Raw genomic sequence first — 15,219 nt, 5'->3', positions numbered from 1 at the left:
TCACCATGGAACTTGAAAAAAAATGTTATAAATGTGTACTTCTGTATGTGCCTCTCACTAAATTTAAAGCTACAGACCTTTTAGTATCATTCCATTTTTCACTTTTTTTTAATTTTTATTTTTCTTAATCAAAACATTTTCTATTTTGGGAGAGGGTACAGGATATGCATATCTTCCTTGCATAACCTTTAATGAGCTTTTTAACCAGCACGGCTCTTTTAAGATACAGGAAAGCAAAAGCAGAATTTGAGACCTTTCTATAGTTTTGATTGAGAAGACGCTGTAGTTTGTTCATGGCTCTATCAAAGCAAAAATGGAAAAAGAAACTCATATTTTAAGGAAAAACGAACTATCTAGGGAGGAGAAGAGAGTTACAGTGTCTTGAACTAAAGGCTCAGAAGAACCTGGGAGCAGAATGCTCTCACCATATGCAATAACTGGCTGTTCAGATCTGGAAAAGACAAGACCTGTACACTAGACATACACCATTGATTCACCGATTATTATCAGAGGGAACTGAACACACTTCTGATAGTGGCAACTTTAGATCACTGCAAAGCAAGTGCAAAAAATGTATATATTATTTTCAAATAAGTAAGGAAAAATGACATATGAATTTGTTTCTGTAAAAGGGTCTATGAAATTCCAAGATACTCTCGCATATGAAAACTACTTAAATAAAGACAAGAAGATACATTTGAAGTAAATGGTAAGGAATAGGTTTTGTCCCTGTTCTTAAATTTGTAGACCTGGTCAAACCCAAATAATGTCACACATTTATTTGTCAGACTTGGGTAAAGGGATATGATTTGTACATCCTTTAACTCGTACAGAGGAAAAAAATAGATAGAGGATTCTTAATAATTCTGATTCATTCAAACTATCATGTCAGATCCTTAAACAGTTGCTAGTGTGGACAGGGTCCAAAACAAGGAATTCTGCAAAGCTCTCATGAGTACCTAAAATGGAGGAAAGGCATTAACAGATGGAGGAAATGAGCCTGGAGTGACTCTGGGATAAAAGGAAGAGAAGAAAAATCTGATGGAAATGTTAAAAGAAAAGGGAAAAGTATGATGGAAAATTATTTAGTTTAAAAGCTGGCATTTGGTATTTTCAAAGGGCAAAATGTATTTTTATTTATGACAAATGAATGTAAAAATGTGCATGCCTCATGGCCTAGAGGACAAAACAGTGGGATCAATGTTCTTTTTGTACTCTATGAAGCTTGAGATTAAAGTCCCCACTGATAAACTGAACATTCTTTAAAAGTGACCAGAAGCAAACAGTGTCTGTTTGCTGCTACTTTATTAGAAAGATACCACTGAGAATAGCTAAAAATACTATTTGATCTTAAACAGGTTGACCAAGTTATTACAGCTGGCTCCAGTACATGAGATGCTTTCTGCAAATTATTGTTTCTGGTTATAAACCTTTATAATATCTCTGAATGAATTATGTATGTATTTCATGTTTTCTTTTCTTTTATCAGCCTTGATGTTCTCATTTCAAGTTTCACCCTAGCCTCCTAATAATGCAATATTGAGGCCATTCAGACACTAATTATGCCTCCATGGCTTTCTTGAAATGACTAAATCAGCATCAGTTCTATAATTATCATTAGCAAGTTTGTATCCGTGCCTCACATCACATGAAAAGCACAACTTTAAATGATTTATGAATATATGCATCCGTAACATTGAATGTGCACTTTCTAACAGTATGTGTACAAGAGGCACAGAGACACTTTAGACATATGCACACTTGTATAGATGTTCTCATCTTATCTTCATTTCACTCCAGTCTGTATCTTACACGAACACAGCCTGATTGTATAAAGGCTAATACTACATGGTTTCATTGTTAGAGAGATGTCTGTATGAGCTATGCCCAAAATATGGATATTTAAGCATTCTGACCAGTTAGAAGTACGGAACATGAGCAAGTGTTCACTGAATCAGTCTTTCAGACTTGATGACTTCCTAATTTTCTTTCTGTTTTCACAAAAGCCTAGCAAGAATAACTGACAGGACAGAAAGAAGTATACAAATGTAATTCCTCTGTATTTTCATTGTTTCTCCCTTTGAATTATTGATGTTGCCAGTAGTCATTTGTCAAGAAAACAAATCAAGATACATATACTACAGTTTTGCACTTCTGTATGTTTGGAAACTGGTTGTTATGCATCATGTTTATATTTTAAGCAAAATCGAAAAGAAAAAAAAAAAAAAAGATGAGAAAATAATACAAGAAAAATAGTTTCTGATTTTTTTATTTTTATTTTTTAATAATAAAGACATGAAGAATAATGAGTCCCCAGAATAAAAATAGTACAGAAAGAGAACTTGTAGGTATCTTTGAGTCAGTTATACCGCACAGAATCATCCGCACACTTGGGAGTTGGGAAACAAAAAATGGAAGTAGATGTATGCAACACAGCGTCTTGTGCAGCGGTACAGTACTTCACAGCTCAGTTTGGTCTGTGGTAACAACCAATTTCTGAATGCCTCTCCTTCCTATTCTCCTCCCTCCCAATACAGATTCTTTGTTTTGCATGGAAAGTTGTGCTGATCACTGGTATTTTATGACCTACATTATTACCCTCTGGGTAGCAGAATGATAGTGCCAAACTAATTATTGCATTGTCTAATTTTAAATCCAGGTCTAGTGAGATTAACAACTTGCACATTAATTCTGAGCATCAACAGTGCACCTAACATAATGCAGTTTTAAATGAAAAAAGCCTGCTCTGAAAACTTTTATATACTTTGTTCTGGATTATCAGCTAATGTAAATTACTGTAGCTCCACTGACTTCAGTGGAATTATGCTACTGCTCCTGAGTGGATGATTTTGTCTTCTTTTTTTTTTTTTATTCAGGAAATGTTTCTAGTTTGAGCTATGTGAATGTTGGAGGGGAAAACACTGATTTCACTTATATATGTGAGATCTCATCTGTGTAAGCCCAGAACATGTCTGTTAAACTCAATGGATTAATTCCAGATTTTCATCCCTGTAAATGAGTTCAGAATTGTCTTGGAATGTGCTTTTGGCTCTTAGCACTCCCTCCCCCAACACAAACACTCACTACAGAGAGGGATTTTTCTGTTCATCCTAATTAAGAAAGAGAGAGAGAGATAGAGAAGGACGTTCACAGACATTGAAAGTGTGAATACTTCTTTGTAGATAGGTACAAAACCAGACTTGGCAATGTGTCTTTACTTGCTGTTTCACCCTGCTAATTTTTCTGGAGAAGCTTATGTGTTGGGAAAAACATAGCAGCTCCCTATATATGAATATTGTCACCAACAAGGCAAATTTGGATGCAAAATGTAGCTTCTAACACTTCCAAACAAAAACAAAGCAAACGAACAAACAAAAAAAAACCAAACTAAAACAACAACACAAAAAACACATCCAAACCAAACCAAAACAACAACAACAAAACCACAACCAAACCATCCCAAACAAAGCAAACCAAAATCATACACCAACAAAAAACCTGATTCCTGATTTTTAAAGAAAGAAACAGGTCCTGGAGAATGATGAAGCACTGCTTAGCCAGAACACTAAATAACAGAGTATTTAGCAAACACAGTAGATAAAAGTTTTATTTTGAATTGAAAAACTGAGACTGAATAGAAAAGATTTTCAGTCGTTTCAGTTGCTCAGAAAGCAAACACAACATCAACAACTCTTCCTCCAGTATAACCAGTTCTATGCCTGTTCAGCATAACATCTACATGTACAAACATTTAATTCAGGATCCTTAGATCACCAGAATCAGAACCGTAGATACACAAAGTGGTGGTACTAATGGCATCCTCTGCATAGCTGCTGAAGGGTTTTGTTGATCCCCATGATAATACTGTACAGTACTTTGACTCATCTTTAATTCTGATTAAGCTGTGCAATTTTATCAATTTAAGGTCAAGGTCTTGAATAAATTCTTTTGTGAGAACTATTAGCAGGTCTTTTAAAATTAAAAAGACCCGTGTGTCTAATGGTCTTATGAGAATAGAATTACAAACGACGATCTTTAAAATAAATTGTAATTTTATGGATACTTATTAGGAGAATTTATTGTATTGGTAATTTGCTATATCATAAGTGCCACTGCCAGTTTAGTGAGTTGTAGCGGAAGAAAAGAATGCAGCAGCTACTTATTACTGTTTTTTTGTCCTTGCCTTTGGTGCTGTTGATTTGAAGTGTGGAGGAGGTTTTTACAGGATATTTAAGGTTTGTGATCTCTTACTGTGCAGTAAGGATGACCTGCAAGTTGTCATGTTCTGGCCCTGATCCAGGAAAGCACTTAAGTGTGTGCTTAACTTTGAGCATTTGAGTTCCATTTACTTTAATGTGATTACTCATGTGCACAAAATTAAGCACATGCTTAAGTGCCTTGTTGATTGCAACCAATGCTGTGCGTTCAGCAGATTTGAACTTTCTAAGGAAGTTAGAAGAAGTGTAAGTTAGCAAGATTTAGTTATTACATTACTGGCAATGGGGAAGGATGCTGTCACTGACAGCACCAAATCCAACTATATCAATTTACTTTATTAACTTCTTTGTCTCCTAAGTGAGACAATATATTTCTTGCAATCGAAGAATGTCATATAGAAGAGCTGTGTTGCTTTGATAGGTAGATATTTTTGAAGTCTGAATAGGTTTTTTTTACTGTTCCCCCAACTCCCCCACCCCCCCAAAATAAAATGTAAGGTTTACTTGTCTGATATATTGTTGCTTTTGAATGTTGGGAAGACATTTTATTTTGGATATTTGATTAAGCCTCACAAGCACAGCACTCTTAAAAGATGAATCCTTATGTAGAATGGATACAAACGCTTCACTTGTTTGAAAAGTTTTATTAGAGATGACTGCAGAGATATATTGGTAATGTTGTTTCATGATTTAAATGTACCCACATCAACATTAAAGACAATGTTTAAAGCAGTAAGTTATACACATTGTCTTAATTTTATTATAAAAGGAATTTTATTCTGCAGAGATCAATACCATGATGTAAGAGTGTTACTTAGAGTGAGATGTTGGTCTAAGAGTAAAGGAGCCTTTACTCATTAAAGAGAAAAAGAAGGAGTAAAGGAAAAGAGAAAAAGAAGGAAAAAAAAGAAAAAGAAGAAGAAAAAGAAAAAGAAAAAGAAGAAGAAAAAGAAAAGGAAAAGAAAAAGAAAAGGAAAAGAAGCAAAAGAAAAGGGAGGATAAAAATCTGCTCCTAAAACATCACTAAGTAAAGTACTGTGGGTATTTTATTAGACATGCAGAACCTACAGCATGTATTTTATTAGGTAAACTTTTTTCTCTACACGTGTGTGATTCTCAGCAATTTCAGTGTTTTGCTAAGCATTTTTCTTTTCTTTGATCCCGAAGTTAATTACATTCATCTGTAAAGTAAATGGGAGATTTTGTAGTGTGCATTTAGAAACGAGATGATACAAAATGTTTCTGAGAAAAGCATATAGAGTGCTTGGAAAGAAAGCGTGACGTCGGCTGCAATTTTGCAAGCCAGTGATTGCTTAATATTCCCTATTCTAATTTCACTCCAAAACAAAGTGATTTATTTATTTATTTATCTATTTATTTTTCTTTCTAGGAACTTATTAAATTAAATCATTAAGTATTAGGCACTGAGTAAAATACACTTTCATTACTGGTAATCATTAATTGTAGGCTGTAAGAGAGAGACACTGAGTGAAGTCTTCATTATAAGAACTTCTTTCCAGTTGCTTACAGCTTTGTTGAACGTAGACAACCGGGCAGCAATTTTCATGCCAAATATTTGCCTCGGGCTATTTTTTCAAAACTTCCAGCAAATATGGTCAGCTGTTTCTCAGAATACACTGAGGGAAAATCAGTATTTCTTGTGTTTGGAAATTTTTGAAATATTTTGTGGACTACTTGCTTATAGTGGGACTCAAAGCTTGGGAAGGGAATATTCCTCCTTCACCACCCTATGAAGGTCTTCCTCAGACTGGAAAAACCTGATCCTCTGCAAAATTGTTTGCATATTTCATTTACTAGCTTCTTCAAAGATTCTGTCTGCCGTGGATGTATTCTTTCCTGGGGCTTGCAGATCTGAGCCGGACTTGCTCTCAGATTTCTCTTTTCAGTTGCCAGTGGTGCTAAACACAAAGAGAATAAAGGTGTCCATCAGATGTTCTCAGCCTTCTTCCTGCAAATCACTGGACAACATGGAATAAGAATCAGCTTGACTGGAATGCAGAAGAGGGAGACCTTCCAGGAAGGGAAAGAAACAAAGGAAAATGTGTTTGGGCATAGGTAAAAAGCACAAGTCGAAGGTCATGAAATGTGACAGCGGTTTAGGAGGAGGACTTGTGAGTGAAACTTGTACCAGATAGGGAGGCATCTGGGAAGGACTGTGACTCAGGGAGCAAATGAGAGAGATGTTGGCATGAAGACAAAAATAATACTTGTAAGGAGTTAGAGAGAGGGAAAGCAAACACAATGGCTTTGTCTTTTCTGAGCTTTGGTATTCCATAGTCACTGTCAAATGTTTCTGCAGCAGACTGGCCTCAAGTGGGCACCTCATCTTCCTCCAATTTAAATGGGAAAGGGCTATTTCAAGCAACGAAAATATCACTGTATATTTGTTAAGGCAAATGGCAGGGATTAGTGTGGTTCTCATCCAGTAAATTAACAATGCATTGAAAAATAAAAGGGAGATGGAAGGCAAAACAAAAACATTCAACTCCTTCCCATAGTTCCATAGTTCCCCATGAGGGACTTTCTGTTTTAAGGTATTAAGGTTTGCTTTAAAAAAAAAAAAAAAAAAAAAAAAAAAAAAAAAAAAAAAGAAAGAAAAGAAGGAGAAATTGTATTAAAAATGCATTTGCTACCAAAGTAAAAATATTAAGCACTCAAAATTCAAGAAATGCCAGAAGGCATAGGTCTTGTCAGATGTTTATGTGACAAACATCTATATGTTGTTCTGTTGCACAGAGCACTTGCTAAATGAATATTTTTGTTGTATTGTGAAACCGAATTGGCTCTCCTAGGACTAAAATGGAAAATGGAAGTGACTTCAGAGACCAATAGCTTTGTGATGCCAAAAGCATCAAATAATAAAACAACCAAAAATGATCAATAAAGGGTCTGAAAATCTTGAAATCTCAGTGAAATCAAGGCAACCACATCCCCTTTCCACAGCAGTGGAAATGAACAAAACAAAACCAAAAGATGCAGAACGCCAGTCATCTTTCAAAATCCTGGTATCGAACCCAAAATTGTTGCAGTTTGTGAAGTTATCAGTTTTTACGTCAGCACAGACAGGTGTGCTCAACATAAATCTTTAATTTTCTGACACTGTCAGGAGTAATATTTAGTGAAGCATATGGTCAAGTGATTTCTGTGATATCAGGTACTGCCCAGTACCTTAACTGGCACAGTGTGTGCTGAAGGATCAAAGAAAGATTATTGTGTGTTCCCAGCTTAGTCGCTGACCTGGGACTTGGGTTAGTTTGAAGCTTCCATGTCAACACGCATGAGGAATTTGCAAATAAGCTGGCAGGAGGAATTCTTCCCTTGCAGTCACTTGGGAAGAACCTGTAACATTTCATAGATATCTGCAATGCATTCTCCCTCTGTGTTTGACTCGTTTGCTAGAGGGCTCATAAAGGGCACTGGTTCAGAATTATTTGCCTGTATGCAAGAAAGAGGGGGGTGACAATCCACTTCTAATCTACATTGACACAAGGTCCATCCAAGTGTCATTGCTTCTTGGGATTCCCAGCTCCAGCAAGCCACAGCAGCCATTGCACCCATGCTGACACCCCAAAAGGGCTAGCGGTATTAGAATATCTTCTGGGGAGCACGACTGAATCTCAATCAAAAAGATAGTCTCCTGTGACTGACCAAGCTGGTCAGAGAGATGAGGCAGCATTTCCCAGCTGATGAGGAGGCCCATGAAGGTGTGTCCTGCCATGCATTCTGAAAAATGTGCCAAGCACCACAGGATCTGGAGGCCACCTCCAGCAGCTCGATGAGGATCTGAAGAGTTGGAAATTATTACTGATTTTGGGTGCCTGAGCCTCTATAAACATGCTTGTCTCCCTAAAGAAAGACAACAATGTTTAATGGACCAGACACACAAAAAAACAAAAAGAAAAAGAATAAAGGGGAAAAAAAAGAAACAAAAAAAGTCTTGCAACTCTCCAAAATAGCCTAGTTATAACTGATGATTGTCCCATGAAGAGGTCCTGGGAGTGGGAAGAGTGAGGGAATTCCCTGGCACAGAGGGAGTGAAGCGAGACTATTTCACAGAACACCACAGTTTTTATTATAGCTCTTAAAAACCTTTACAAGATACACTATTAGCTACAGTGCACGCATCTCAGTAGGCACCCCTGAAGATTACAGATGGCAAGAGCAAGACGGCGGCTGTGCTTGTTCTCCGTTTCTGGGATTTTTTGTTGTTTTGTTTTGTTTTCACAATTCAAATGGATTAAATGTTATTAATCTAGGTTTGCTGAAAAGGTCTGTGAACCTTTCAAGGAGCCTGTCTGAGTTTGGAGTTTGAAACAAAACCCGGAGCCAGGCAAAGTTTCATGTGGTTTTGAATTTCATTGTGAACGTTTCACCTAGACTTGAAATAGGCTCAAACTGGCGATTCCCAGTTTGAAAGTCTTGTGAGAATTTCCCATTCAAAAGGCTTCAGGGAAGCTAGTGTTTGTAGCATTTTAAACAAAGAGTGGAATTCATCCACAGAACTGATGAGCTGAACAAGGCCTTCACTTCAGCCTAATTCAGAACTCAAAATAAGGACTTAACACGGTACGTAAGCCCTACGTTGACCTTCTGCACAGAGATGAATGTCAACCCATACAAACATACTGCATGGCTATTGTTTCAACTCCAGCTATTTTAATGTGGCATGAGAAGCCTTAAGGGAAGAAAAATATAGGTATATAAAATGAAAATACTGAGGTTAATACAATACTAAGATTGATAAATGTGTTCTTCACTGGTCAGAAAATTTCAAAAGCGCTGGTGCTCATCTAATAATGTTTACACCCTCCGCCTTATGATAGTTACTGTTGTTTTCATACTACTACAAGTTGTGGAGCCCGTCCTTCAATTGAGGAAAAAGGTATGCTGTGTCATGGTTTAGGAAAAAGAAACCAGAAAAGGAACCCTGATGTATAAAAGAGAAAGACAAAAATAATCATTTTTATATTTAATGGTGTGGTTTTTAGCCCAGTTTCATAACCTTGGGGCTTGTGACTTCTTTTTAGTGCTGGCAACTTGGGCAGGGGCAATGTGCTGTGTTGCAGATTTCAGCATCAGAGATGACCGAGAATAATAACAATGTAGCTTGGTCAATGTAGTGAGAACCAGAAGGAACTGCTACCTGTGGAGATGGGGCTACAGCAGCATGGTGGTTCTCCCCTGCTCTGGGAGGCCAGAAGTGATTTCTGTAGGCTTCTGTTGCTACCACTATGCCTCACATTCTAAAGGTAACTCTCTCTATCCTAGCACTCTACTAAACTGTTTTCACGTGTGCATTTTTAGTTGGGAGATGAAGGGAAACAAAAGCATTTTCACAAGTATAAAGTTGCTGCTCTAGAACCATCTTCTGGCTTCAGGACACCTTGTCACTGTACTAGCAGCACTCTCCTCATGAAGCAGTCCAAGTGATAGCCCTCAGCAAGCCAGGGACACCTTCACTACCCTTAATGAGAAGGAGTTTGTCCAGCTATATTTGCTATCCTTTCATTCCTAATCTAGGCACAGATATGACACTTGAAGGGCTTTGGCTTCCCTGCAGAGTTTTCAGCTGGTGAAAATCCTTTTGAGTTGACTGAATCACTTAATGGAATGCACCAGTCAGGCCTTTCTGTGCAGTTCTTCTTCCATTGCTAAGTAGGACAGGGACTGGCTGAGACAGCTCGCCGCAGCTTCTGCTGGTAACTGCTTCTGAGTTTTACTTAGGCCTACTGTACTGCTCTCAAGGAAACTAACCAGAAGAGCAGCCCATGCCTGTTCCTCCAGATGCTAAGCCCCCATGACTAGCTTCCTTTTCTAGTATTCTAGTATATACTCCCAGTGTGTCTTCCTTTCTTACTAACATAACACAATACAGCTTTCCCATGTGCAGGGCAGGCAGACACCCCTTTCAAAGTACCCTGAGCCTGGGAGAAGAGAAAGTGAAGCTGAAGAAGGACCCCAACCCACAGCCCAGAAGCAGTACACTAACAGCAAGGCACGCTCCCAGGTGTGAAATGGAACACAGGTGAACCTTGTGGCGGTCTTTCTTCCCTTCACATAGCTACAGGTTCAGGTGGTTCTCGTGGGGGTAGCCAGAGATGTGTGACCTGGCGCAGTGCCGCGGAACAGCGGGCCCAAAGGGGGTGCGGGCAGCAGAAAGATCCCTTTGCCAGGCAGTACCGCGGTGCACGTGTGAGGGTGGGCCTGCCCTACGCCGTTCGGCCGCCTCACGCCAGCACGAAGGGGCTGTAAAGGCTTTCTAACAGCCCCCGGGGAGCTCCTGTGACGCGAGGGAGTCCCCGGCAGCTGCGGGCCGTGCCGCTGGCCGCCTGCCATCCCCCCCGCCGGGCCGGGGCCGCGGCAGCGCGGGCCGAGGGAGGTGTGGCTGCCGGGGCCCCTCAGCCATTCCCGGCTACCGGCAACGTCTGGCCGCGGCCGCCCGCAGCCCGGCTCCCGCGGGCAGCTCCCTCGGCGAGACGCGGACACGCCGCAAGTCCGCGCGGCGCTCGCTGCCGCCCGGGCCGGGCCCAGCCGGCGGACGCCGGGTCATCTCGCCCCGGCCATTTTCCTCGGGCGGGAGGCGGCGGCGATCGGCGAGCACCCGGCTCCGCAGCGCAGAGGGGCGGGCGGCGAGGGGCTCCAGCCGCGCAGGCCGAGTCGAAACGCGCCCCCGGAGCCGGCCCGAGGAGGCCGAGCGGGGCGGGGCGGGGCGGGTGCGCGACCTCCGCCGCCGGCTTTTCCACGCGTCCGCCTGCCCCGTGGCCGCGGGCCACCGCTAGGCCCCGGCCCTCCCCCACGCTGCCGCCGCCGCCGCCGCCGCCGCCGCCGCCGCCGCCGCGCCCGGGGCTGGCCCGCACCGCCCGCACCGCCGCGGGAGCCCGCGGGCCCCGTCCCGCCGCCGCGGGGAGCGGGAGCGAGGCCGCCCCGCAGCCCTACGCGGGAAGCGGCGGCCCCGGCGCGCAAAGCCGCGGAGCGCCCCCGCCCCCCGCGCCGCTCCCCCTTTGAAAACTGATCTTTGGCTCTTCGCGTGAAAGTGATTTGAATTTGGCTCGGCGGCGCTCTGCGCAGGCGTCCAGCTGCTGGCATGCTGGCTCCTTGCAAAGCAGCTGTTTTGGGTTTGAAATTCCAACATGGCAGAGGCTGCAGTCAGTCTTCCCTTCAAAAACTTGGAATGATTTCAAATCATAGGCACCTTCACTTAACTCGAGCCCCCATTCATCAGCAAACACACCGGATCGATGCCGCTCTAACCTATCGGGTGCTCGAACCAAATCTCCAGGTAAGAGGATCTTTTTTTTTTTCCTTTTTTTTTTTTTTTTTTTTTTTTTTTCTTTCGGTCTTCCTCCCACCGTGTTACATTTGATTTAGCCGTGAAGCTCTCCGGGACAACCGTGTATTTTTAAGCACCCGGCCGTGCCCGAAGTATTTTGTGTAATTCGCGGCCGCTGTTTGCTATGAACCGCTCCGTTTTGCTCTCCCGAGCGCAGTCTGGAAAGTCCAGCCCCACCGCCGCGGTGCATGGTTTCTCCTCCTTGATCATTGCCAACAATAGTAGGCAGATTAAGAGTTCGCGATTGCCAGCTCCCTCCCTACCTCCTCCTCCTCCTCCTAATTGGATTTATTTTCAAGTTGCATTAAAAATAATAAAGTGTCGGGAACGCGGGGCCGGACTTGGAGGCAACTAACTTCGGAGCAAATAAGAGCAAATGAGAACCTCGCTACACAAAAGTTGGGTTTAAATTGCCGTGCCTCGGCCGGGGGGGCACGGACGTGTCAGCGGAGCTGGTGCAGTAACATGTAAGCACATCGCCGCGGAGGGGGACAGCGTGGTGGGCGTATTGTTGGCTCGGAAGGGAGAGAAAGATGTATAATTTAATGGTATATACAATCCACTGATCCTATTACTATCCTCCCTGGAGCTCTTGTTAGTTTCAATGGGAGTGAGTGAAATTGACATGGACTTGCATTCCTGGTCATGTGCTTTTTTTTTTTTTTTTCCTTTTTTTTTTCCCCCTTTCTTTCTTCTCTTGTGATCTGAGATCCCCTTTTTGTTGATGTTGCTTTCCCACTTAATTATATGCATGTAGGTTAAATGAATACCTGACGAAAGGGCCCACGTTTCAAGGCAGTGACATTTGATAGCTGAGAGGAAAAGTGGCTTTAATGAAAAGCAACCTTTGGAATTCCTGCTTGTGAGAAATCCAATTCAGCTTTTTGTGCTGCCAGCAAGAAATGATCAGTAGCACCAGTGTTTATGGTATGTCCGTTTTGGGATCTACTTCCTTTGCATCTAAATAGCAAAGACCAATTTAAATGGCATGATAACGCACCGAGGACTCTGCATGCAAATATTGTGTCGTAAATACCTGATGTTTCATAGTATATTTTCCACTTGTGTGTGTATATGAACATTTTTTTTTTCCTCTTGCTATCATTTGTTTATCATTTCTGCTTTGATTCTAGCACTAGTTTTGTCTGTTGTATTGATCGCAGTTGTAAAACCCAAAGTTGCATGTTGCTGGTAGTGCACTGTACACACCACTGAACTCCAATGGTATGTAAATGAGCAAAACTCGGTGGTTGTTGAGGGGGAAACCGCGTAACTGTGCATGTGTGCACCTCTGTGTACGTTCTCATGCATACATGCCTGAAATGCATCTTTTCCCTTTGCAGATTAATGGTTTTTGAGTCTTTCCTTGAATTCCAGCTGCTTTTCCCCCTTTGACTTCCAGCACGGTCATTTGATGGAGGTTTTAATCGGGTTGGGGTGGGAGGGATGTTTTGGATGTAAACAAACAAAAATAGTGTTGTGGCTGAGCGCTTAACACTGCTGGAGAAGTGGTATTTCATGCCCACTTACAAGTGCCTGTTTCCCACTGCTCTGTTCTCAACGTGCAGCAGAACGCAGCAGTAATCGAGTGCTGAAGCTGGCGTGGTGCTCGCGGCCGCGCTCCAGCCCCCCCGCCACCCCCTCCTCAAAAAGTCAGATAAAATGGAGCATGGGGAATCTCAGTGGGTCTCCCAGTGGTGCGGAGATGCACCTCTAGGTACACAATTAAGGCTAAGGAGCTAACAACAGGAGCGACCGTTAGTCTGTTTTGTACAAGCAAAAAAGGGGGGGTATGTGCACTTTTAATAGCGTGTGGGTGCAAAAAATAAGGCTAGGGAGAGACCCTGGGAGCGCGCGCGCGTGAGTGCGTGTGTTTGGGATAAAGGGGAGGTCTGGCGTGTGCGGCTGATGATCTCTCATAATAACATATCTGAATGCAGGGAAGAGATTGAGAGAGCAGTTGCACAATGTACGCTCCTATTTTGGTGCTGTAGGTGACTATATTGCTAAACATATCCCGGGTGCTATACGACGGGAACAATCTGATTGCAGTGCGCATTTAGAACTTGTTGACTTTGAAGCGATCAATAAGGCGACTGTTTATTTTAGATGCACATAATTTGCCCTGAGAAATGTTTTAAGGAGGAGAGCAAGCGAGCGAGAGCGGAACGTTTTTTTTTCTTCTTCTTCTTCTTCTTTTTTTTTTTTTTCCTAGAGCTGTTGGAGCGAATGTGATTGCCAGATGGGAGATTTCCCTCTGTGATGTTAAAGCTGTAATATATATTCAGAGCAGATTGGACTGCTGCTTGTGATGAGGAGGATATTACATTTATAAATTTTAAATCGGGAATCGGACAGTATGCTGAGAGCTGAAATTGGATGGTGTGGACGGTTTGGGCTGTTAAATGCGATTCCCAGATAATAATAATAATTATAGTAGCAGTAATATAGATGTGTGTAATAAACACGGTAGTATCAGGCAGCTGTATATATGCTATAACACTTAAGTATATATTTCCAGATAGGATTTTTCCCCTCTTCCCTTCGCATTCCCTACAGTGTTAGGGGTTGGAGGTGGCTGGGAGGGGGGTTTAAAAGCCCACACTTGAGAGAAATCAAATGTGGTCAGACTCCTGCTCGAGGAAAAGTTTCGCTGCGGATCTCGCTGGGGATGCGGCTCTGCCGGAGTTTTTGTTGTGCCATGTATGTGGCCTGACAGTGCCACAGTCCTGCAGGGCTGCCGAGTGGGAACTGGTCACACTCGAGCAGCTCTGCTGTTGCAAATTAAAAGTGTGTTGTGGTCAGGAAATGAAAGCTACAATGTCTCTTTTGAACAAGTCGTTTATCAAGAGAAACATCTATCAAGCAGTGGCTTGTCACATTGATCCTCTGAAAGTTAGGTCCGAAGTGGGAGCTGCTTTGATGTTTTTGATCCCAAATTTATAAAATTGAAAAAGCTGGAGAGAATAGGACCGATCTGCACTTAGAAATGACTCAGCTCAAGGCGTGACAAAATCAAGTATCTGTGATACAGAGCTGGTAAACCAAGGAGGTATTGGATCTGCCGCCTCATTTTTATTTTCACGTTGAAACTTTACCTTTGCACTCACGCATCCGTGTTTGTGGTTCTAAAGATCCTGTGTCTGTGCTCATGCGTTACTCCATGGTGGAGATTTCCTTGCTTGGGAATACATCTGTTGCTTTCAAATTGAGCCCCTTTCCATTGTTGTTTTTGTGATGGTATTTATAGTGTTCAGTTTGAGGAGGCAATCTCAGATTTTCTTTCCTCTCATCCCAGTCTTGTTGCTCCTTGTGTATTTGTAATCTTGCTTTCACCTCTCCTCCCTGTGAAGCGAAGTTTCTTTTACTGCCAAAGTAATGTTTATTGCAGGAGTGGTACATCTGGAGACATCTGTTTGCACAGCTTAAACCACGCTAAGGGTCCTCCTGCTAAGTGCGTCTTTCCCTCCTCATCCTCTTTTTGTTTCCATTTTTGACACGTGAACTGTACTTTCATTCTCACCAGAAGCAGCGTATTTCAAATTGCATGTAAAGCGTGAGGATTCAAGGAAGAAAAAACAAAACAACAAAACAAAGTGTAAACTGATCTTTTCCATTCTCCGTGCTTATTTTCAACCATTTAAATTGTTT

General features: G+C 42.0%; 1 protein-coding gene across 6 annotated transcripts in view; it reads left to right on the top strand.

The window, feature by feature from the left end:
• Nucleotides 1-11,181: 11,181 nt before the first annotated feature.
• FIGN (fidgetin, microtubule severing factor) overlaps nt 11,182-15,219 on the top strand; it is a 92,590-nt gene continuing 88,552 nt past the window's right edge. Inside the window, exons 1-2 of one of the 6 annotated variants that reach the window (XR_004307960.1) lie at nt 11,182-11,517; nt 12,326-12,495. Coding sequence is in view for 2 of the 6 variants with exons in the window: in XM_015869163.2 (XP_015724649.1) it covers nt 12,471-12,495 (25 nt within the window). In the remaining 4 variants the exon portion in view is untranslated. Of the gene's footprint in view, nt 11,518-12,277; nt 12,496-15,219 lie in introns of all 6 variants that reach the window. The other 5 variants (XM_015869164.2, XM_015869163.2, XM_032445861.1 and 2 more) reach the window with 5 other exon arrangements.

Source organism: Coturnix japonica, chromosome 7, assembly GCF_001577835.2.
Source record: "Coturnix japonica isolate 7356 chromosome 7, Coturnix japonica 2.1, whole genome shotgun sequence".
In the NCBI taxonomy this organism is placed as follows: Eukaryota; Metazoa; Chordata; class Aves; order Galliformes; family Phasianidae; genus Coturnix; species Coturnix japonica.
Note: the sequence above shows the minus strand (reverse complement) of the source record. Positions and strands in the feature narration are given on the sequence as shown.